This window comes from Canis lupus, chromosome 2 (assembly GCF_011100685.1).
Source record: "Canis lupus familiaris isolate Mischka breed German Shepherd chromosome 2, alternate assembly UU_Cfam_GSD_1.0, whole genome shotgun sequence".
Classification (NCBI taxonomy): Eukaryota; Metazoa; Chordata; class Mammalia; order Carnivora; family Canidae; genus Canis; species Canis lupus.
The window spans coordinates 53,735,909-53,761,273 of NC_049223.1; the positions used below are offsets into that span (position 1 = coordinate 53,735,909).

Consider the following 25,365-nt stretch of genomic DNA (forward strand, 5'->3'; position numbering starts at 1 on the left):
ATTTATTTATTCATGAGAGACACAGAGACACAGGCAGAGGGAGAAGCAGGCTCCCTGCGGGGAGCCCGATGCAGGACTCAATCCCACGACTCCAGGATCACAACCTGAGCCAAAGGAAGATGCTCAACTGCTGAGCCACCCAGGCATCCCTGTTACTGAGATCCTAAATGATATAATCATTTTTTAAAAATGATATAACCGTTGTGGAGAACATTTCCATATTGTCTCATTGAGCTCAAGGTAAAAAAAAAAAAAGAAATTGACTCAAAAATTCTCCTGTATACATAGCTTAGGAAGAGAAATGCTGTGTGTATGAGGACACGCATTCAAGGATTTTCAGAGCTGCGTTGTTCGTGACAGCTCCAGATGGAGACATCCCAAATATCCAAGTAGAATGAGTTATCGGATTTTCATACGTGCCATCTTCAAAGACCAGCTTATCAGTGTTCCTGCCAGTTTCTCCATTTCCTTGAATTCTGTGGTTGGCAGCCCCTGGTAGTAAGATGTCTTGCTTTTGAAAGAGAGAGAAGTGGCCCCAGGAAATAATGCAAAAACCAAAGGGGGTGAGGTGAGGTTAGGAATTGAATTTTGTTCCACCAGGACCCACATTTCTTAGATTCAGTGTGTCACACGTCAATGTGATGTTTATGGTTAAGTCACCAGAGTTGGAAAGGTATTTTTTTTTTTTATAAAGATCCAGTTAGGCATTGCCCTGATGAGCCCTCATTGAATATTTGATTTACTTTGTAGCTCTTAATTCACTAGAGATCTTGTAGTGACTTGTTTAATGTCTTATTGCCTCGCACCTGTGAAGGGCCTGGGTGAGACCCTCCTGTTGATTGTTGTGTCCCCGGTGCTTAGTGCACACATTAGCCTGGTGGTTCCAACCAATAGCTGTCACGTGGATGAATGAACGAATGTGCTTTCTCGGGTAGGAGGCTGAGGCTGCCAGGAATTGGACATGACCCTGGGCGGGCCACTGCAGTTGTCGTATCTGAAGGCACCGGTCTCAAGTCACACAAGCAGAAGGGTTGACATCATTGTTCTAAACTGCTTGGATCCCCTTCCCAAGGATTACAATTTAACTGGTGTGGAGTGCTCCCCATGGGGATTTTACACATTTCTCAGGTGATTCGAATTTGCAGAAAATTCTAGAACCTTTACTCCATAGACATTAGAGTGGTCCTTGTCCACGTCTGGTCTCTCAGACTCGCAGCAGCAGCCTCTGGAAACTTGTCCTACTCCAGACCTGCAGAATCAGCGACTTGGGGTAAGGGACCCACAATCTGTGTTTTAGCAAGTCCTCCTGGTGATTCTGACACACAGAAACCTTTCCTGTTGAGTGAGTGTCTCCGTAGCTTCAGGGAGCCATAACAGAGGACTGCAGACTGGGTAGCAGATAAACATGAGTTTATTTCTTACACTTGAGGCTGGAAGTCCAAGAACAGAGGCCTGCGTGGTAGGTTCTAGCGCAGGCTCTCTTCTGGGTTGCAGACTGCCAACTTGCTGTACCCTCACGTGGTGGAAGGGCCAGGGACAGCTCTCTGGGGTCTCCTTTGGGAAGGCACTGTTCCCATTCGTGGGGGCTGCAGCTCATAACCTCGTCAGGACCTGCTTCCTGACACCATCATATTGTGGCTTAGGGGGTCGACATCTGAATATGGGGGGACGTAAAGTGTCCCATTGCACTGGGGTGGTCTTAACAGTTGTTGGGTTTTTGGTTTGTTTTTTGTGTGTGTGCCAATGGATGGTTTAAATTATTCCGCCTGTGTTATATGTGTTTTCTGCTTACCTCAAAACAATACTGACAGGAAAGTGTTTTCATGTGCATTTCAGCAAACCCAATCATTATGCACCGAGCAATGATGTGTACGGTGGGGACATGCACGTCCGACCCATGCTCTCTCAGCCGGCGTATTCTTTCTACCCAGAAGATGAAATTCTTCACTTCTACAAATGGACCTCTCCTCCAGGAGTAATTCGGATTCTGTCCATGCTTGTCATTGTGATGTGCATCGCCATATTTGCCTGTGTCGCGTCCACGCTCGCCTGGGATAGAGGCTATGGAACTGGCTTAATGGGTGGTAGCATAGGCTACCCTTACGGAAGTGGCTTCGGGAGCTACGGGACTGGCTACGGCTACGGGTTTGGCTACGGCTACGGCTACGGCGGCTACACGGATCCCAGAGCAGCAAAGGGCTTCCTCCTGGCCATGGTGGCCTTTTGTTTTATCGCTGCATTGGTGATATTTGTTACCAGCGTTATAAGGTCTGACATATCCAGAACCAGAAGGTACTACTTGACTGTAATAATACTGAGTGCCTTCCTGGGCGTCATGATGTTCATTGCTACAATTGTCTATATAATGGGAGTCAATCCAACTGCCCAGGCTTCTGGGTCTTTATACAGTTCACAGATATATGCCATGTGCAACCAGTTCTATGCATCTACAGCTACCGGACTCTACATGGATCAGTATTTGTATCACTACTGTGTGGTGGATCCCCAAGAGGTATGGGTGTCTTTGGTTCCCTGCTCCTGCTTTGGGTACAGGCTCTCGGGATGCTTAACAGAATCCCTTTGGGAACTTTTTAAAAAGGAGTGATGATAAGGCCTTACTTGTATTTAAATCAGAATCTGGAGAGGGGCTGGGTGTCATTATGAAGGTAGTATTAACATGTCCTATAACTCATCCACTTGAAATTTGGTTCAGAAATTTTAGTATGTTCAGAGTTGTGCAGCCATCACCCATAGTCGGCTTTAGAACATTTTCACTATCCTCAAAAGAAACCTCGTACGTGTTAGCAGTAACTTCTCATTTTTCTCTAACCCTTCCCAGATCTAGGCAACCACTAATCCTATTCTAGATTGGCTTATTCTGGATATTTCATATGTACAGAATCACACAGGATGTGGTCTTTTATAATTGGCTTCTTCCTTTTTTTTTTTTTTTTTTAAAGATTTTTATTTCTTTCTTCATGAGAGTCACACAGAGAGAGAGAGGCAGAGACACAGGCAGAGGGAGAAGCAGGCTCCATGCAGGGACCTGATGCGGGACTCGATCCTGGGACCCTGGGATCACGAGCTAACCTGAAGGCAGATGCTCAACCGCTGAGTCACCCAGGCGCCCCCCCCCCCTTTTTTTTTTTTCTAAGTTTTATTTACCTCTGCACTCATCGAGGGCTTTGAGCTCACAACCCCAAGATCAAGAGTCACACCTCCCCGTGACCAAGTCATCCAGGCTGCCTCCATGATTGGTTTCTTTCATTTCACACTTGAGTTTTCAGGGGTCATGCATGTTTTGGCACATTGTATCAATTCCTTTTTATAGCTGAATACTATGCCATTATGGCTGCACCATAGTTTATTTATCCTTTCATCATTTGATGGACGTTCGGGCTACGTCCATATTAACTATTATGAATAACGCTCCGAACATTTGTATACAAGCTCTTGTGCAAACCCATATTTTAATTTCTCTTGAGGATATTCCTAGGGTAGAATTGCTGGGTCTTATGGTGTCTCTGTGTTTAAGCTCTTGAGGAACTGCCAAACCGTTTTCCAAACTGGTTGGTCTGTTTTACATTTACCAGAAATGGGTGAGGATTCCTGTTTCTACACATCCTCACCAACATTCTTTTTGTCTGTTTGGTTCTCTCCATGCTAATTAGTTAGTTAAGTTGCTAATATTTTCCTGATGGATTTCTAGTCTTTTTTTCCTACTGTTTTTTTTTTTTTCCCCTCTCCTTCTACTGACTCAGGAATTCCTACTCTTTTACCTGAATGAGTCATTTTTAGGGGGGGTTAGATCATCTCCAGTAATTATCATTTATTTTGAAGGCTGAAATGTTTTCCCTCCATATGTAGGCTTTTCAGAATGTCTGTCATTGACATTCAGATCTTATCTCTGGTGGATAGGGCTGAGGGTTGGTACTCCTGTGTCACCACACCCCCTTCTCTCTTAGTCCTCTGAATGCCCCAAAACCTGTGTTCGCTGAAAAAGGGTACCACTTGTAGACAGCTGCACAGAGACCCACCTGGTGCTGTTAGCAGAATCTAGGCCGGGATCCTGGTGTCGGGCTCAATTTCAAGTGTCTCTAGGCCAGTGGACCACTTCACATACTTAGCAGACCTTGGGAGAACTGTCAGGAGGAGGGTTTCCTTGTCACAGGGCCCTTCCTTGTATGCACACAGAAGCCTCCTACAACAGAAACCACCTGCCAGACCAAATGAATCATTCATCCATTTTCTCTCGTTCATAGTGTGGTTAGATCATGTCTGCATAATTTATGGTAAGGCACATCCTCTGTCAACTGGCACCCCATAAACGTGGTCATGTACTTAAAGCTACTTCTGAGAATAACATTTTCCAAGCCCTTTAGAAGGATACCAATGATTGAGTTAATTTACTGGCCATTTTCATCTGTTTATGAACATAAGGCCACCTGGTGCTCCAGTGTTGAAACTAGATTTCTATAACTTAAGATGGATTAGGGCGGCGGGGGGTGCTCAGTCCCATTCAGCGTCTGCCTTTGACTCAGGTCATGATCCTGGGCTCCTGGGATCGAGCCCCACTCAGGCTCCCTCCTCAGCGTGGAGCCTGCTTCTCCCTCTCCCTCTGCTACTCCTGCTGCTTGTGTGCTCTCTCTCTCTCTCTCTGTCTCTGTCTCTCTGTCAAATAAATAAAATCTTTAAAAAATATTTTTATATAAAAATTATTTATATTTTAAATATAAAAATATATTTTTTAAAGATTTTATTTATTTATTCATGAGAGAGAGAGAGAGGCAGAGACACAGGCAGAGAGAGAAGCAGGCTCCAAGCAGGGAGCCCGATGTGGGACTCGATCCCAGGACTCTAGGATCACGCCCTGGGCTGAAGGCAGCGCTAAACCGCTAAGCCACCCAGGCTGCCCAAAATCTTAAAAAATAAAATTTAGGTACAGTTAGTACCTAACTGTAAGCCTGTTCTGAGTATTGAGTCAAGTTGTGTATGTGTTGCTAGCCTCAGCCCAACTGTTGTGGGCTACCTTTTATATTTCTAAAATGTAACTCTATCAGTTGTATATCGCTTGAACTGCAGATAGGTTTTTAGGTTTTTATTGAGGGTGGATTAGGATAAAGTAAACAATTAGAATCTAACTAACTGTGTCAATATCCTTAATCTCTTTTTAGGCAATTGCCATTGTCCTGGGATTCATGGTGATTGTGGCTTTTGCTTTAATAATTTTCTTTGCTGTGAAAACTCGAAGAAAGATGGACCGGTATGACAAGTCGAATATATTGTGGGACAAGGAACATATTTATGATGAACAACCCCCCAATGTTGAAGAGTGGGTAAGTGTTAAAAAAAAAAAAAAAAGAGCAAATGTCCCATCTTTTATTAAACCCCCTCCCCCACGTTTCTCCCTCTAAACCTGACTTTTAGTGCTTTGTGAAACTATGTGCTTGGAATTATTGTTTGTATACATTGCAAAAATTGTGGACTCATGTTTTACTCAGAACTTAAGGAGGTGGGATGATAAGTGGAAATTGTTTTACTGCAAGGTGAAATCAGATTTTTTTTTTTTTTAGATTTTATTTATTTTAGGGGGAGGGTAGTGTGTGCGAAAGCAGCGGTTGGAGTAGAAGGGGAGAGTCTCAAGCAGTCTCCACACTGAGCCCCTCAAGGTGCTCGATCTCATGACCTTGAGATTATGAGGTCAGTCAAATCAAGTCCGGATGCTTAGCCAACTAAGCCACCCAGGTGTCCCAGAGATCTCTATTTTTAGGAGGTATGCCTCCACACTGAAAAGAAGTGGCTTCTAAAGGAATCACACAGAAAGAACATGGTCTTGGCAAAACGAAACAACTCCCCTTCCCCTTTTATTTCCCTGGTTATCATTTTGGAGGAGAACACTTGCTCAGGGTGCTCGCTGTCTTGAGTTAAGAGGGGTGTTTCTGGAGTGGTAGCAGGTGGCATACGTCTCAAGTTTTTACACGGACGACAGCCTGACAAGTCACAGTGACTAATTCTGCGTGGATACTTACGGCAGACAGAGATTAGAGCAGTTCCCTTTTTTGCATAGACCGTGCTGTTATTTCTACCAGTATGTGTAGATGTGATTTGCAGAAAGTTTAGCGAGCCCCTCCCTCCAAAAAGAGCTTGGAAATTAGCTATTTAGCACGGAAATAGCAGGTGCGGATACCTCACGTGTCTTTAGAGATGTCTGGAATGAGACTTTATTTCTCAGGAACCTTGTTAGCAAGCAGTTGGAAGCATCCTCAGGAACTACCATCAGAGGTTTCTTTGCACAGACTGCCACAGAGGTTGGTGGGGAATCCTGGCCGCAGCTTCCAGGGTAGGTTTGTTCTGGCCAGTGGGAGTGGAGCAAAGAGGGCCAAGGGGGCGGGGCGCCCTGCTGGTCAGGTCAGGGTTAAAGACGCTGCTTATCTGGAAGCTTCTGTTAGCTCTGGCATTCTGTATGTCTGATTTTAAGAAATCTAGAACTGCAGATGAGATTTTCTTCTTGTTAAGGAGCCAAAACAAAAATAGTCTTTGGAAAAATCAGGTGTGGTGTGTATAGGCTGCTTAGAGGGTCTTAGAGGGTGGGGCCTGGTTCCTGACCTTGCCTGAGGCCTGCCTGGGGTGTTTTTTTTTTTCCTCCTCTGTTTCCTCCCCGGTAAAGCCTGAAGGTGTTAGGGAGTGTTTTCTTTCGACCTTTAGCTCCAGGCAAGGCCACCTGTAGATGGAATAGGACCGTCTATTGTGAATGGTGAAGTAAATGTTTCGCAGAGAGTTTCTGGGTGTGTCAGTTTTCACTGGCTGTTGGATTTGTTTACTTAAGGTTTCGAGAGCCTTAAAAAAAAATCCCCTAAACTAAAGAGAGACTAGTGCTGGTAAGATTGGAGTTGGTGGTGAACTTTGGCCTCTCATCTGAATTCTTTTTTACTGTCCTACGGTTTTAATCAGTTCTCAGTGCTTTTGATAATTGGGCAACAGATAGCCATAACGATTTATGGACATGATAATGATGATGAAGCAGCAAGGATTTTACTTTTATTTATTTGTTTATTTATTTATTGGATTTATTATTCTTAGTTTTATTTTTCAAGGATTTTGGTTATTTTTAATTTTATTTATTTATTTATTTTAAAGATTTTATTTATTCATGAGAGAGAGGCAGAGACACAGGCAGAGGGAGAAGTAGGCTCCCTGCGGGGAGCCCAATGTGCGGGACTTGATCCCAGGACTCCAGGATCATGACCTGAGCGGAGGGCAGACGCTCAACCACTGAGCCCCCCCAGGAGTCCCAACGGTTTTGTTTTTATCCCCCCCCCCTTTTTTCCCAAGATTTTATTTATTTATTAATGAGAGACCAGAGAGAGAGGCAGAGACACAGGCAGAGGGAGAGGCAGGCTCCATGCAGGGAGCCCAACGTGGGATTCGATCCCGGTACACCAGGGTCACGCCCTGAGCCGAAGGCAGATGGTCAACCGCTGAGCCACCCAGGCGTCCCAGGATGTTGTTTTAAAGTCATCTCTACACCCACTGTGGGGCTCGAACCCACAGCTGTAAGATCAAGAGTCACCTGCCCGCTGACCTGAGCCAGCCTGTCGCCTCAGCCCTGGCTGGTTGCTCACGTCGTTGCACCTTCTCGTAGATTCCCCAACAGAAATGCTTAAGATGTGTGCTATTAGAAATAAGCTCTTTGGAGGTGATTTCAGCCACAGGGTGTTTGGCTTTTCTATCCATTGTCCCCTCACCTGCCCAAGTGTGCTTTGCCGAACTCAGGACTTCCTTGTTTCTTCCGTTTCTTCCGTTTATTCCCTGTGCCCTCTTGTGCCATTCTGCTCACACGCATTTCACTCTGTTCACGTAGTAGATTTGTGTCCCCTTAGTTCCCGCGCTTCTGGGTCAGGCCACTTCGAAGAGTGGAGAGGTAGGTAGACAGGCTGGAGTGGGGCAGCAAAGCAAAGTTTATTGAACAAGAGTACAGAGCTCCCAGAGAGGAAGGGGGGACCCCCCCCCTCACGGGTTACCCTCAGAACTTCTAAGTTTAGGGATTGTTATGAGCTCTTTGGTGGAACTCCGTTAAGCAATCAGGGCTTTGGTCACGTATGTGTCCACCTGTGGTTAATATCTCTTGTGCTGATGGTTTTGGGGTTTTATTTCCTGACATCTTAGGACTTCTGTCTTAACTGCCCCTTTTCCCATGAAATTGACAAATGCTTTGTGGTTCATTGTCTTATTTTAGGACATTTTGCAGAAGTCATTTCTGCAAAGGTTGCAAAAAATGGAATGCTAGTGCAATCCTAAGCCGCAGAACAGGTGTCAGCACTCTTACATTTTAGCTGCCCTGACTCCCTATCTGCCTCCTGGGGGTGCTGGCCCTGACCGCCTCACTGTCCAACCAACTCCTAACAATAGCTGCCGAGGTGAAAACGTTTGATGCTACATCTAAAGTGCCTGGTAGGATTCGCAATTGTTCTTCCTTTTGGTTTTTAGAAATCAATATCATAAAAAATGATCTTCTCTTAGAATAATAGAAAGAGGGCAGCCCCGGTGGCCCAGCAATTTAGCGCCGCCTTCAGCCCAGGGTGTGATCCTGGAGACCCGGGATCAAGTCCCAGGTTGGGCTCCCTGCATGGAGCCTGCTTCTCCCTCTGCCTGTTTCTGCCTCTCTCTCTCTCTGTGTCTGTCATGAATAGATAAATACAATCTTTAAAAAAAAAAGAATAATAGAAAACCTAGCATTGATTACTTGTACTAAGTGAGGATTAAAATGTGAATCGTAGGAGCTCCTGGGTGGCTCAGTGGGTTAAGTGTGTGCCTCTTGATTTTCTGACTTAGGTTAGGATCTCAGGGTTGTGAGATTTGAGGCCCACGTGGGGCTCCACACTGAGGGTGGAGCCTGCTTAAAATCCTCTCTCTAAAAAAGTTCTTTATCTTAAAAAAAAAGGGGGGGGGGATCCCTGGGTAGCTCAGTGGTTTGGTGCCTGCCTTCGGCCTAGGGCATGATCCTGGAGTCTCGAGATCGAGTCCCACATCAGGCTCCCTGCTTCTCCCTCTGCGTGTGTCTCTGCCTCTCTCTCTCTCTCTGTGTCTTTCATGAATAAATAAATAAAATCTTTAAAAATAAGTAAATAAAAATTAAAAAGTTTTAAAAAATAAATAGAAATATAAAATTTGAATTCTAATTGTAGGGAACTAAGATAAGATTTCTCTATATAGGCAATAACGGGATTTTTGTGTGTGTCGGGAGGAATGAGGAAGAAAAGCTTACGAGAGGAACAGTTAATTAGCTACTGAATATTAGTTTCTTTCTTCCCTATATAGTGGGGTAAGTCTAGACACACATTATTTTATTAGATCTTGCTACCTTTCCTGGATTTTTAAAATCTTTAGAATCAGACTCTCAAAAAAAAAAAAAAAAAAAAAAGAATCAGGCTCTCCAGAGCAAAGACACCTCAAAAGTTGAGCCTTAAGCGTTTTAAGCACGTTTCGGCGCTTCAGTATTAATGTGTGGGGAAAATGTGCAACTCGCTCATTTCCTGCCTCTGAATCTCAAGCACAATGGTTTTTCTGCCTTCCTAGGGAGTCTTGGGGTTGTTGTTGGTTTTTTTTTTCTCCTTCCCTTTGCTGGATATCTTGTACTTTGTAAAATAAGCAGGCCCTGTTTGCACACAGTTGTGGGTGTTAACGTGGCCTTTGTAGTCAATCACTTAAGTTTGTACCAACATTGTTGTATGTTAGATGTTTGAAGTTCTTTTAATTAAAATTGCAGATGCTAATTTTTTTTCTGTTATACCCTCAAAATCCAGATTTAGATGGTGCTTTTTCTGAATTAAAAAAATACATTTAGGGGCAGCCCGGGTCGTTCAGCGGTTTAGTGCCACCTTTGGCCCAGGACGTGATCCTGGAGACCCTGGATCGAGTCCCTAGTCGGGCTCTCTGCATGGTGCCTGCTTCTCCCTCTGCCTGTGTCTCTGCCTTTCTGTCTGTGTGTCTCTCATGAATGAATAAATAAATAAATCTTTAAAAAATACATTTATTGGGGCGCCGGGGTGCCTCCGTTGGTTAAGCGTCTGCTTTATGCTCAGGTCATGATCCCAGGGTCCTGGGAGTGGACCCTGAATCAGCTCCCTGCTCAGCGGGGAGTCTGCTTGTCCCTCTGCCTCCCCAGCACTGGTGCGCTCTCGCTCTCTTTCTCTCTCTCTCAAATCAATAAAATCTTTAAAATACATATATTAATATTTATTTTTTAATGTATTTTTAAATTTTATTTTGTTTGGTAACTAGAAATTTTGAAAATACAGTGCAGTATAAGAACATTCTCCCACCCTGAGTTCCCATTCTGGTGTATTTTCTTTAATTCCTTCCCTCCAACCCCCACCCACCTTCTTACTCTAAATCAGAAGAAGTATGATTATGTTCCTTCTCAGTATAAAATCCTACTTTTTGATTCAACATCATGTTTTAGGCTTTTAATCACATCCTTAAATACTCCTCAAACGTGTTTTGATACTATTGACTTTATTGAAGTACAACGTGACTCTATCTGCACAGAGTAAAGTACAATAGGAACACCCAACTACAGGGCTTGGTGAATCTTTACACATACACATAACTCACCCAGATCAAGATATAGGTGATTCCCATGTCCACGGGTTCCTCCTGCCTTATCTCGGTATCTCCTGGAGGGTGGTAACCCCTCTCCTTCCTGTCATATCAGTTTTTTTTTTTTTTAAGATTTTCTTTATTTATTCATGAGAGATGCAGGGCGGGAGGGGGGGCAGAGAGACACAGGCACAGGGAGAAACATGCTCCATGCAGGGAGCCCGACGTGGGATTCAACCCCAGGTCTCCAGCCCTGGGCTGAAGGCGGTGGTGCTAAACTGCTGAGCCACCCGGGCTGCCCCACATCAATTGATTTTGTTTGTTCATGAACATCGGTAGGAATGAAATCATATAACATGTGCTTTTGTGTCCACTTAATGTAGTATCTGTGAGATTCGTTTTTGTTGTTGCATCTGTCAGTATGATACTGTTTTAATTTTTGTTTTTTTTTGGCAAGGTAGAAACTTTCCTGATTATCCCCCTTTAAAAAGCTTGGGGAGGGGCACCAGAGTGGTCCAGTTGGTTAAATGGCTGACTCTTGATCTCCGCTTAGGTTTTTTTTTTTTTTTTTTTTTTTTTTTTAAGGTTTTATTTATTTATTCATGAGAGACACACAGGGAGAGGCAGAGACATAGATAGAGGGAGAGAGGCAGGCTCCTCTGGAGCCTGATGTGGGACCCGATCTCGGGACTCCAGGATCATGCCCTAAGCCGAAGGCAGACACCCAGCCACTGAGCCCCCCAAGTGTCCCTCCGCTTAGGTCTTGATCTCAGCTTAGGTCTCGATCACAGGATTGTGAATTCGAGCCCAGCATTGGGCTCCATGCTGGGCTTAGAGCCTACTTTAAGAACAAAGCAAAAGAACCAAACCAAAATGAGAAACCTGAGGTTAGAATGATTATTAAAAACAAAAAAACCAAACAGGTTTTCCTAAAGAGATGAAAGACCTGTACTCTGAAATATAAAACATTGATGAAAAAAATTGAAGTTGACACAAAGAAATAGACATTCCACGCTTATGAATTGGAAGAACAAATAATGCAAAGATGTCCGTATGACCCAAAGCAGTCTACACGTCTAATGGAATCTCTATCAAAATACCAACAGCATTTTTCACAGAAGTAGAACAGATAATCCTAAAATTTGTATGAACCCACAGAAGACCCCAGAAAGCCAAAGCAATCTTGAAGAAAAAAGACACTGGAGGCGTCACAATTTCAGACTTCAAGTTATAACTACAAAACTGTCATAATCAAAACAGCATGATACTGGCCCACAAAATAGACCCATAGATCAATGGAACAGACTGGAGAGAGCCCAGAAAGAAACCTATGATTATCTGGTTAATTTATCTTCAACAAAGGAGGAAAGAATATGCAATGGGAAAAAGACAATCTCTTCAGCAATTGGTGTTGGGAAAACTGGACCACTTTCTTAAACCATACATAAAAAATGGTTTAAAGACCTAAATGTGAGAGTCAAAACTATAAAAATCCTAGAGGAGAACACAGGCAGTAATGTCTCTGACACCGGCTGTAGGAACATTTTTCTAGATATGTCTCCTGAGGCAAGGGAAACAAAAGCAAAAATAATTATTGGGACTATCTTAAAATAAAAAAGCTTCTATACAGTGAACAAAACAAAACTAAAAGGGAGCCTACAAAATGGGAGAAGATATTTGCAAATGACAACTGATAAAGTATCCAAAATCTATAGAGAAATTAGAACCAAAAAATCCAGTTTAAAAATGGGCAGTAGAGGTGTCTCGGTGGCTCACTTGCTTAAGCATCTGACTTTGGCTCAGGTCATGATCTCAAGGTTCAGAGATTGAGCCCTGCTCTGCGCTCAGTGTGGAGCCCGCTTCTCCCTCTGCCTCTGTCTCTGCCTATCTCTCTGTGTCTCTCATGAATAAATAAATAAAATCTGAAAAAAAAAAGCCTACAATGAAATATTATCTCATACCTGTCAGAACAGCTAAAATAAAAAACACAAGCAACAGGTGTTGGTGAGGCTCTGGTGAAAAAAACCCTGTTGCCCTGTTGGTGGGGATGCAAACTGGTGCAACCATTGTGGGAAACGATATAGAAGTTCCTCAAAAAGTTAAAAAAAAATACAGCTACCCTATCCAACAATTGTACTACTGCGTATTTACTTAAAAAATACAAGACCACTCACTAATTCAAAGGGATACATGCGGGCAGCCCAGGTGGCTCAGCAGTTTGGCACCGCCTTCGGTCCAGGGCGTGATCCTGGAGTCCTGGGATCGAGTCCCACGTCGGGCTCCCTGCATGGAGCCTGCTTCTCCCTCTGCCTGTGTCTCCGCCTCTCTCTCTCTCTCTCTCATGAATAAATAAATAAAATCTTTAAAAAACCCCAAAAAACAAAGGGATACATGCACCTTTATGTTCATAGCAGCATTATTCACAATAGCCAAGATATGGAAGCTGCCCAGATGTCCATCTATTGAAGGAATATATGTTATGTATGTGTACACACAGGAATATTATTCGGCCGTAAAAAGAATGAAATCTTGCCATTTGCAATAATATAGGTAGAGCTAGAGGGTATAGTGCTAAGCAAAATAAGTCAGAGAAAGGCGAATGCCATATGATGTCATGTGGAATTAAAAAACAAAACAAATGAGCAAAGGGGAAAAAGACAAACCAAAAATGGCTATTTAAAAAAAAATTGCAAGAGTATTTATATCTATATTTATATAAACATATATTTATATATTTATTGCAACTGGGTGTTGTCTGGAAGTCTAGAATCACTTTTTTTTTTTTTTTAAGATTTTTTTATTTTTATTTATTCATGAGAGAGAGAGAGGCAGAGATACAGGCAGAGGGAGAAGCAGGCAGGAAGCCTTATGTGGGACTCGATCCCGGGACTCTAGGATCATGCCCTGGGCCAAAGGCAGGTGCTAAACCACTGAGCCACTCAGGGATCCCCTTGAATCACTATATTGTATTCTTGGAACTAATATAATATTATATATTAACTAACTGGACTCAAAATTAAAAACTTAAAAATAATAAATAAAAATTTAAAAACAGGGTTTCAGGAACTCTCTCCTTTCCATCCTTGTATTCCCATTTGCTCATTTTTAGGTATCTTTCTCCACCCTTTCTCACTCCTTTTTTTTTTTTCTTTTTTTAAGATTTTATTTATCCAGCCCTGTCAGTTAGTGTTGTGAAACCTGGCAATGTCTTTGCTGTCTTTAGAGTTTCGCCATCTCTAAAACGGAGATGATCATTGTGCCTACCTCAGGGTGTTGTTCTAATGACTTAAATTTGTAAATACTTAGAATAATTAAGTCTGTCAGTACATAACACCTTTACCTAATTGCTTTTAGCAGCCGTATGGTATTACATAGGGATAGGATACCAGGATGCATTCCCCTATCTGTGGACATTTTGATTACTTCCAGTTGTTTGCTCTTAGAGTTAACAATGCAGTGAACATTTGAACACATGTCTTTATGCACTCTTGCTGGTATTTATATGATAGATTTTTTAAAAATTATTTATTTATTTATTCATGAGAGACACAGAGAGAGAGGCAGAGACACAGGCAGAGGGAGAAGCAGGCTCCATGCAGGGAGCCCGACATGGGACTCGATCCCAGGTCTCCAGGATCACGCCCTGGGCTGAAGGCGACGCTAAACCACTAAGCTGCCCAGGCTGCCCTATATGATAGATTTTGAAAAGTGTTCATCGAGTCTGCGAATTTTAAATTGTCAGGTACTGGGGCACCTGGGTGGCTCAGAGGTTGAGCGTCTGCCTTCGGCTCAGGTCATGATCCCGGGGTCCTGGGATCGAGTCCCACATCGGGCTCCCTGCAGGGATCCTGCTTCTCCCTCTGCCTATGTCTCTGCCTCTCTCTGTCTCATGAACAAATAAATAAAATCTTAAAAAAAAAAGTTCTTAGATCTAAAATTTTTAAAATTATAAAATCCAGAAATAGAGGAACTTTATACCAATCAAGGATGAGAAAACATTATGAACTGACATATGTTTAACTCAGCCCTCTGCACACGTTCGATCCACAACAAAAAAATAAAAATTTAAATATGGAAAAATCTTTTTATTTTTAAAAAATATTTATTTTTGAGAGAGAGCGAGTGGGGACAGGGGCAGGGGGAAAAGGGGGAGTGGGGAGCCTGATGCCAGGCTCGATCTCATGAACCCGAGATCACAACCTGAAACAAAAACCAGGAGTCAGATGCTTAACTAAATTCACGACGAGGTGCCCCGAAACTATAATTCAGACCTCAAAGATGTGAAAAAACTCTCTAGGAACAACACACAAAAAATACAGAAGCCATAAGCATACAAACGGAAAAATAGAAACTCTTGAAAAATAAAAACACTGTAAAAAAAACAAACCAATGATCTGTGAAGAAATATTAGCAATATATAAGACAAAATGTTGATATTCACAGTATGAAAACCTCTAATAACGGTGGACAAACCAAAAGAAAAACGAAGCCATGTTACAAATCAAGTAACAAAAATACAAAGTAGCAGATCACAAAGTTTTTAAAGTTAAAACAAAATTCAATTTTCAGTTATCAGATTGGTAAAAACTAGACTGGTAATGTCCAGAGCAGAGCAAAGGCAAAGATGTTGAGAAATGAGCTCTCTGATATACTGTCAGCAGAACAAAACAGCTTTTAAAAACAAGGCAATGTGGCCGTACCTGACAATTTTTTTTTTTTTAAGATTTTATTTATTATTCATGAGAGAGACAGAGAGAGAGGCAGAGACACAGGCAGAGGGAGAAGCAGGCTCCCTGTGGGGAGCCCGATGCGGGACTCAATCCCACGACTCTAGGATCACACCCTGGGCCAGAGGCAGACACTCAACCGCTGAGCCACCCAGATGCCCCTGAGTTGGTTATTTAGCTTTTCTCTCTCTTTAAAAAAAAAAAAGAAATATTTTATTTATTTATTCACCAGAGACAGATAGAGGGAGGCAGAGAGAGGCAGAGGGAGAAGCAGGCTCCATACAGGGAGCCTGATGTGGGACTCCATCCCGGGTCTCCGGGACTCAGGGCATGCCCTGAGCTAAAGGCTGCGCCAAACCGCTGAGCCACCCGGGCTGCCCTGAGCTTCTCTCTCTTCTAGAAGTTTTTAAGGCTCTGACGTGGTGTAGTTTCCAGCATTTACCTATCAGTGTAGGAATTAGTGAGGATTATCTGGCCGGGGGTAGGGAAAGGGGTGGGATGCCTCATGTGTGTGCATCCTGTTACCTTGTCCTGTGTCATCAGCGTTGGGTGACTTTTGGCTTCCTTGGACTCTGATGAAGGTAATCACTTTGCCCGGGATGGCCTTGTCTTCATTTCATAGCTTCTTCATATGTAAGTGAAAGTAAAGTTTTTATCTACAGATTAAGCAAATGCCATGATGACTAGAGGGTTCAGGTCGGGACCAGCACGTAACTTAGTAACATATAGAAAATTTTAGTGAGAGTGAGGCGTGTGGTCAGGTGTTGGCAGTGCTGAGCCTGGCTAGGGAAGCTTGGGTAAGACTACTCAAAATATAAATATATTTAATGTTGGTTCTTCTCCTTCTTGGTGAGCTTGACGGGATCCCTGGGTGGCGCAGCGGTTTGGCGCCTGCCTTTGGCCCAGGGCGCGATCCTGGAGACCCGGGATCGAATCCCACATCGGGCTCCCGGTGCATGGAGCCTGCTTCTCCCTCTGCCTGTCTCTGCCTCTCTCTCTCTCTGTAACTATCATAAATAAATAAAAATTAAAAAAAAAAAACAAAAAAACAAAAAAACCGCACGTGCTTTCCCGAAGGTTGGCAGGCAGGCTCTGCATGTTATCTCTCTGCACAGAGGAGTGGCGGGGCAGGTGGGTGTGGGGCAGGTGACTGGGACAGGGTGGCACTGGTAATCAGCATTAGACATCTGAAGAAACTTGAATAGCTTTTTAATTTTTTTTAAAAGATTTTATCTATTCATGAGAGACACAGAGAGAGAGAGAGAGAGAGAAAGAGAGAGAGAGGCAGAGACCCAGGCAGAGGGAGAAGCAGGCTCCATGCAGGGAGCCCGACGTGGGACTCAATCCTGGGACCCCTGGATCACACCCCGGGCTGAAGGCAGGCGCTAAACCGCTGAGCCACCGGGGCTGCCCACTTTTTAATTTCCAACCAGTGCCAAGTTTCTTTGAGGCACAAGCCGTCCTGTGGGCTGCGGACTATGGGGATCCGAGGTTCTCACCCCAGGGACGGTTCTGCTGTCACCTGTGGCCTCAGAGTGAGCCAAATGTAACAAAAGCAGGCGAGCCCCATCCGTCCGGCACCAGGGTGCGTGACAGCGGGTCGGCGGGCAGGCCGGGGCATCCTGAGAGCCACGTTAGGGGGCTGCAGCGAACGGCAGGGGGGAGTAGAAGGTGCTAGAGCTAGTGGAGGCCTTCAGGCTGCCTGAAAGCAGAGATCCGTCCGTTTCCAGGGCTTCGGTTAGTGTGAACTGAGGGTATGGTGGCCTGGACGGGACAGTTGACGGTGACATGGAGGAAAAGTGTGAGCGCCCTCAGTGGTTTGCCACCCAGCAAGCCTCAGGGTCTCGTGGCAGGGGGGCAGTTAAGACAGCCTGTTGCCCTCCTCCTCCCCCCCCCCCCCCCCCCCCCCCCCCCCCCGCTGCCCGTGGTTTCTCGTTCTCAGGAGCCCTCACGTCTCCCCTACCAATGATGATGCCGCCGGGCACCCCGCTGAGAGCCGCCTGTCTCGGCCGAGCTGCGGCTCTAACACTGCAGTAGAAGGTTTCCTACCGCACCCCCAAGTGTGAACAGTCCTCGGAACTAAGGGAGCTGCAGAACTCCCTGGGTGCCCGGGGGGCTCAGTCGGGCAAGTCTTTCTTCCGGCCCATGATCCCGCGGTCCTGGGATTGAGCCCCACGTCAGGCTCCCCCAGGGCGTCTGCTTCTCCCTCTGCCCCGCACCCCGCTTACATTCTCTCTTTGTCTGAAATAAAATTGTAAAAAAAAAAAAAAAAATCTTGCCCGTTGGGCCGCGCGCGGTGGGTAGGGGACATCATGTTGGCTGCATCCTCGGGCCGTCGACGAAGATAATCAGACGCACAGGCCTGGTCCACGTCCTTCATCGGTGGGGTTCGCTCCCTGTGCAGCACCCGCCTTCCGCCCGCCCGGAGTGGACCGACAGCTGCTGGTACTTTCCCGAAGCAACTTGAGGTTCTGGTTGAGGGAGCGTCTGGTGTAAAGGAGCAGGAAACAGGAAAAACGAGTCGGGCCCCTTACTGTTGTGAGGGCGAGTCAGCCCGGGGGTGGACCTCAGGCAGCCAGAAGTGGAGGTGGTGCCCCGAGGTTGGGGTGCTGCCGCTCTGCTGTCTGCCGGGCTCCCCCTCCTAGTGCCTGGCAGGAAGGGCTTTCTGTGGCCCTCTGGACGGTGGTGCTCCCCCGAGGCACCCGGGGATGAAGCCCGTATGCCTTTCAGGTGGAATCCACGGTGATCGTGTGTCAACAAGCAGCCCTAACAACCTTGCCCGAACGGCCGGGAAAGCTCTTCAGGTGGACCCGCCAGCAGCCCGGTGGGGCGGGGGGAGCAAGGGTGAGCCGACCCCCCCCCCCCCCGCCACGGGATCGTGGTGCCCGCATGGCGCGAGTACGCCCATGACCCAGGGGGCGTTTGTTGTGCCACAGGGAGTTTGTGCGGGGCGCCGGGGACTCAGAGTCGGGCGCCTGCCCTCGGCTCAGGGTGTGACCCGGGGTCCCGGGTTCAAGTCCCGCTTCGGGCTCCCCGCGTGGAGCCCGCTTCTCCCCCTGTCTGGGTCTCTGCCTCTCTCCCCATGTCTCTCATGAGTAAATAAATAAAATCTTAAAAAAAAGAAAAGAAAGAGCTGGTCTTGGGAGTCACGGGGACCAGGGTTCCCACCCTCCCTCTGCCATGTCCCCTTCCACCGATGAATTTGGCCTTCGAGGCTCAGTTTCTCCGCTTGAGTGCAGGGATGATCCTCTGTCTCCCCCAGCCGGGGTGCCAACACAGTCAGGTTGTGTAGGCACGTGATCGTGACTTGGATGAACTTCCCCTTTCGTTCTTGGAGGTGGGGGACTGGTCATACTGCCACCACCCGCCGATGCAGGTTGCTGATTTCTTTTTTCCCCTGTGTCGTGTCAACGGGGAATGAAGACGGGGCGGGAAGGAAGGTGGAAGTGGCTGTCATTGCTCCTTTTTGGTTAATCCCAAAGGACACAGATTTCCGTGAAGACTAGCGTTCTCTGTATCCTTCGTTTTGGGAGAGAGAAGGTTCTCTTTCTGCGTGACCTTAACCTACCTTAACCTTATTGCGCCATTTGCGAGGTCACCAAGTCAGGGTGGGGGAGACAGTGGGGGAGGCCGCTCATAACCCAGTAGCTTAGGTCCCGAGATGGTGGAGACGGTTTGGTCACAGTGAGGAGGCCATGAGGACGGCCTCCTCCCAGCGGTTTAGCGCCGCCTTCGGCCCAGGGTGTGATCCTGGAGACCCAGGATCCAGTCCCACTTCGGGCTCCCTGCAGGGAGCCTGCCTCTCCCTCTGCCTGTGTGTGTCTCTCTCTCTCTCTCTCTCTCTCTCTCTCTCTGTCTCTATCGAATAAATAAATAAAATCGTTAAAAATAAATTTCCTGCAGGTCCTAGAACTGTGGGTTTCGTTCGTTTGTTCGTGGTCAGGAACCTGAGCTGCACATGGGCTGGCTGGGAACTGACGCCGTGACCCCACTGACGCTCGGAAATCCTGTGCTCGCACCAGGAAACACAGTCTGAGGACGCCTTGTATAGGCCCCTGATCCCTGGGCAGGCCCCACGGGGCTGCTGTCCCATGAACGCAGCAGGTTCTATGCTCACCTGGCGTGGGTACCACGAGAAAAGTAGGATTTTAGCTTCTTTTGGGAAAAATGAAGCGTAGTAAGGGGGAAAAAGTACCTTGCTCCTTGTTTTACAAACATATTTTGCCTCCGCTTCTAGGTTCTTAAGGTCCTTTTAAGGACAAAGGCTGCTGCTTATTTATCTTTCAGTCTGGCTGGGGAATTGGTTTTTTTTTAATCTGCAAGGCATCGTAAGTTTGCATATCATTCTCGGGGTGGGGGGGCATGTTAATAATTAACCTTCCCTGCATTGTTTGAACTTCAGTATAGGTCCTGCCAAAGCAAGCACTGCCTTGGAATTTTCTGTGCATGTGCATAAAAAGGGTTTGAGAAACAGGGGCCCCGTGCTTGTGGGTGACCTTAGGGGTCAAGCTGTCCAGTTCTGCTGACTCTGGGAGCCAAAGGTCAGCTCAGAGCAGCTCATTCGATAAGATGCTCTGATACCCACAACACGGAAGTCCGGCAGGAACAAATGAGGTCACTTTATGCAGCCAGCCCTGGGCTCCTGATAGGGCCTGTCCTGCGCTGGGCTCTGGAGACCCAGGGGAAGGGGGGGTGGTTGGGGGAGGGTTTAGCGGCAGCTTTTGCAAGACAGCCATGTATGTATGTATGTGCGTATTTATTTATTTAGATTTTTTTTTTTTAATTTGAGAGAGCTTGTGCATGCAGACATGAGCAGGACGGGCAGAGGGAGAGGGAGAGAATCTCATCAAACTCCACGCTGAGCGCAGAGCCCGATGCGGGCCTCAGTTCCCAGACCCTGAGTCGGATGCTTCGCCGGCCACACCCCCCAGGCACCCCTGAGCTGTGTATTGAAGTCCCATGCTCCCTTTTCCCTGGGGTAGGTCCTTGGAAAAGTTGTCGAGCTCCCTGAGTCATAGCTTCCTCATTTCTTCTTTTTTTTTTTTTTTTTAAAGATTTTATTTACTTATTTATCAGAGCCACACAGAGAGAGGCAGAGACATAGGCAGAGGGAGAAGCAGGCTCCCTGCAAGGTGCCTGATGTGGGACTCGATCCCGGGACCCCAGGGTCATGCCCTGGGTCAAAGGTAGATGCTCAACCACTGAGCCCCCCAGGTGTCCCAGCTTCCTCATTTCTAAGAGGAGAATAATAGTATCTGCCTGTGAGGTGCCAACGGAGTGATCTGTGGTTTCATCGTTGGGCATATTGTAAGCAGGCGGGGAGTCGTGGCTTTCAGAGCAGTCCCTTGCCCCCCTGAAGTGAGAGACGCGGGTGCAGGCTGTTATCCTGGATGTGAACCATGGCTTTGCAGGCCTCGGTGCTCTGGTGGGAGGTTTGTGCACAGGTGCCCAGCGAGATAGGAAGACAGTGGGTGCCTCACCCAGCAGAGGCGTGTGCGCAAGTCCCCCAGGGGGTGTTGGCACTGCCACTGCTTGGTAGTGAGCCGGGACTGGACGCCCAAGTACGGATTCGCTAGCAAAGGAGGGGCACAGGGCAGTAGGGAGTCTGCAGGGACGCCCGGGCATCTGTTTTGCAAGATTTGGATTTGGGATTTGCCGCAGTCAATGGAGCTAGGTAGCTCTTGAGTTCAAGTTGCGACGAGGAAAAATGTGGAAGAGTATTATTAAATGGGTTTTTTAAGCAAAAGAAGTCTTCTTAAATTCCGTTGAAGTGTCCAGAATAAAAATAGGCCTTTGACTTGGCGGAGCATTTGCTGGTGAAGCTTGGCAATGGTGTGGAGTCTGTAGGAATTCAGTGGGAGCCAAGAGTGGGTCCCTCCCGTCTGTCCCTGCTGTGATGACATCCCAGCACACTCCCTCGCAGCCCACCCACTAACTGCCCCATTGCAGCCAAGCTCCACTCTCAGAAAGAATCGGTCCCAGTGCTCTCTGGCTTGAGGGACTCCATAAAGGACGCATCGTGTACTTCACGTGCTGGGTCAACAAACATCTCGGTATGTGTTCCTGCGACGGTAGGAAAGGAGCAGGGCGTGTTCCCGAGCGATGCTTGTCGGAAAACCAGGCGTACAGTGTGCGTGGTGCAGTGCGTGTTGATGCGGAACCTCACCGTGAGGATTTAATAGCAAAATAATCCCAATAGGAGTCTGCTCTCACCTTCAAATACTTAAAAGTCTTTGTGCAGACCCACTGGCTCAGATTTTGGAATCTTGCATCTTCTGAATTTTCACTGTGCCCACCGAGGTCCTGTGCTAAGTACAATATCATCGCATTGGACTGTAAAAAGAGCTTTCTGACAGAGTAGGTAGCTGGGCATCCGCCCGCCACGAATTTTTAGTTGTTGTCTAATTCCCGTATAGTGTTATATTAGTTTCAGGGGTACCACTTAATGATTCGGCAACTCTATATACATTACTCAGTGCTCACATCATAAGTAAAGCCACCCAACAACATTATTATGATCTAATTGTATTTTCTGTGCCGAACTTTCCATCTTCACGACTTATTTTGTAACTGGAAGTGTGTACCTCTTAATCCCCTTTATTTCACTTATTCTCCCCACCCACCCAGTCCCCTCTAGCAACCACAAGTTTGTTCCCTGTATTGAAGAGTCTGGTGTTTTTGGTCTCCTTTTTTTGTTTGTTTGTTTGTTCCTTGGTTTTACTTCTTAAATTTGATATATGAGTGAAGTCATATGGTATTTGTCATATGGTATGGTCTCTCTCTCTCTGATTTATTTGACCTAGCTAGACTAATAGGACTAGCATGATGCCCTCTAGGCCCATTCATGTTGTTGCAAATGGCCAGATCTCATTCTTTTTTTGTGGCTGAGTGATATTATTCTGTTGGATATATATATATAGCCTCTATCTATCTATCTATCTATCTATCTATCTATCTATCTATCTATCTATCTATCTATCTATTTATTTCATGAGAGTCACAGAAAGAGAGGCAGAGGCACAGGCAGAGGGAGAAGCAGGCTCCCCATGGGAAGCCCAATGCAGGACTCGATCCCGGGACCCCAGGATCACACCCTGAGCCAAAGGCAGACGCTCAACTGCTGAGCCCCCCAAGCGTCCCCCACATCTTCTTTAATCCATTCATCTATCAGTTGACACTTGGGTTACTTCCATATCTTGGCTATTGTAAATAATGCTGTAGTAAACAGGTGCATATATCTTTTCAAATTAGTGTTTTTGTTTTCATTGGGCAAATAGCCAATAGTAGAATGACTGGATCATATGGCTTTTTGAAAATTCTTTGAGGAACCCCCATATGTTTTCCATAGTGGATGTACCAATTTGCGTTCTCTTCAGCAGTGCACAAGGGTTCCTTTTTCTCATCCTTACCAATTTCTTGTCGTCTTGGTTTTTTATTTATTGTTGTTATTTTATTATTTCTTTTTGATTTTCACCATTCTGGCAGGTGTAAGGTAATACCTCATTGTGGTTTTGATTTGGATTTCCCAATGAACAGTGATATTGAGCATCTTTTCGCGTCTCTTGCCCATCTGTTTATCTTCTTTGGGAAAATGTCTATCAGGTCCTCTGCCTGTTTTTAATCAGATTATTTGTTTTTTCTTGAGATTATTTTTTTGGATATTACTCCCTAATCAGATGTATCATTTGCAGATGCCGTCTCCCATTCAGTAGGTTGCCTTTTTGTTTTGTTGATAGTTTCCTTTGCTGTGCAAAAGTTTTTTTATTTTGGGATAGTCCCAGTAGTCTTGTTTTTGCTTTTGTTCGCCTTGCTTTAGGAGACACGTCTAGAAAAATGTTTCTATAGCTGATATCAAAGAGATTACTGCCTGTGTGCTCTTCTAGGAGTTTTATGGTATCCGGTCTCACAGTGAGATCTTTAAGCCTTTTTGAGTTTATTTTTGCGTTTGGTGTAAGAAAGCAGTCCAGTTTCATTCTTTGGATCATAGCTACCCAGTTTTCCCAGCCCTGTTTGTTGAAGGGTGACTGTCTTTGTCTCGTAGATTGACCATATAAGTGTGGGTTTATTTCTGGCCTCTCTCATCTGTTCTGTTCTACATGTCTGTTTTTTTTTTTTTTTTTTTTTTTTTTTAAGATTTTATTTATTCATGAGACACACAGAGAGAGAGGCAGAGACACAGGCAGAGGGAGAAGCAGGATCCATGCAGGGAGCCTGACGTGGGACTCGATCCTGGGTCTCCAGGATCCCACCCTGGGCTGAAGGCGGCGCTAAACCGCTGAGCCACCCGGGCTGCCCTACGTGTCTGTTTTTATGCCAGTACCATACTGTTCTGATTACTTAAGCTTTTTTTTTCTGGATCTTGAAATCCAGAGTCATGATTCCTCTAGTTTTGTTCTTCTTTCTCAAGATTGCTTTGGCTGTTTTGGAGCCTTGGTGCCTCTATACCAATTTCAGTATTATTCTAGTTCTACAAACAATGCTGTTGATATTTCGATAGGGATCACATTACATCTGTAGATGCCTTTGGGTTGTATGGACATTGTAACAATAGTAGTTCTTCCAATCCATGATCATGAAATATCTTTCCATTTGTTTTTGTCATCTTCAGTTTCTTTAATCAGTTTTTTATGATTTTTGTAGTATGGCTCTTTCACCTCTTTGATTAAGTTTATTCCTAAGTATTTTATTCCTTTCAGTGCAATTATAAATGGGATTGTTTTCTTAATTTCTCTTTCTGCTGCTTCATTATTCGTGTATAGAAAGGCAACAGATGTCTATGATGATTTTGTATCCTGTGACTTTACTAAGTTCATTTATCAGTTCTAGTAGTTTTTGGTGGTCTTTAGAATTTTCTATATATAGTATCTTGTCATCTGCAGATAGTGAAAATTTACTTCTTACCAGTTGAATGTCTTTTATTTGTTTTTCTTGTCTGCTGCAGCTAGGACTTCCAGTACTATGTTGAATAAACATGGTAGTGTCCTTATTTCTTGAAGAAAAGAGATGGAGGCTTTCTAGAACTCGTAGTTGGCAGATGTAGAGTGAACCCAGGTAATCTCATGTCATTGTTTTCATTACCAAGCTAAACCAGTCACTTCCTTCTTATTTTTGAAAAGTTGTTCTTTTCCACATAAATATTTTTTGTGGAGTTATTTTTAATTTTTTCCCTACACCTTACTTCTGCTGCTTTGCAACAACTCAGTGACTTATCTGGCCTTAGCAGGGGTTTTTTTCGTAATCATTTGCAGAGTAATATCTAATAACATAAACATTATTAGGTGAAATTGAAAGTGTTGGATCTACCACATGAAATCTAACAGTTAATGTTGGGAATCTAGGGGTGCCTGACTGCCTCAGTCAGAAGAGCATGGGCTCTTGATCTCAGGGTTGTGAGTTGAGCCCCGTGTTGGGTACAGAGATTACTAAAAAAATAAATTAAAAAAAATGTGGGGAATCTAATTGGCTATGCTTGTGATATTTAAGATTTTCTCCCAAAGGTTCTTTGGGAAGTCTTTCATATTAGCAATGCGTTATCTCTAGTGTATAATACCTCTCAGGACAAAATCACTTACATATCAGAGTGGAATAGGAAGGAAAGCAGAGAGGGCAGACGATGATATTGTGACTTCACTGTGTAGGCTATTAGGAACAGAGCCATTGAGAACGCATGTTAAGGGAGAATAAACAAATGTCTTACTAAAGAACTATAGCAGAAATGAGTTTGAGCATCTTAAATTCTTCTGTGATTTTTAACATTCCATGTGTAGTGTGGCTGGATTAAGAAGAACTAGTGTCTTTTGTCCTAGATGAGTTGTTTTCCGAGGGTGGTGTCCAGACTGCAGCATAAGCATTACCCGAAAACTCGTTAGAAATGAAAATTCTTGGGGCGCGTGGGTGGCTCAGCGGTTGAGCATCTCCCTTTGGCCCAGGACGTGATCCCAGGGTCCTGGGATCAAGTCCTACATCTGGCTTTCCACAGGGAGCCTGCTTCTTTCCCTCTGCCTGTGTCTCTGCCTCTCTCTCTGTGTCTCTCATGAAT

At 45.2% G+C, this 25,365-nt stretch overlaps 1 protein-coding gene across 1 annotated transcript in view; it reads left to right on the top strand.

Moving 5' to 3' along the window:
* OCLN (occludin) overlaps positions 1-25,365 on the top strand; it is a 45,372-nt gene that overhangs the window by 2,188 nt on the left and 17,819 nt on the right. Inside the window, 2 exon segments of the mRNA NM_001003195.1 lie at positions 1,837-2,512; positions 5,175-5,336. Coding sequence (NP_001003195.1) covers positions 1,837-2,512; positions 5,175-5,336 — 838 coding nt within the window.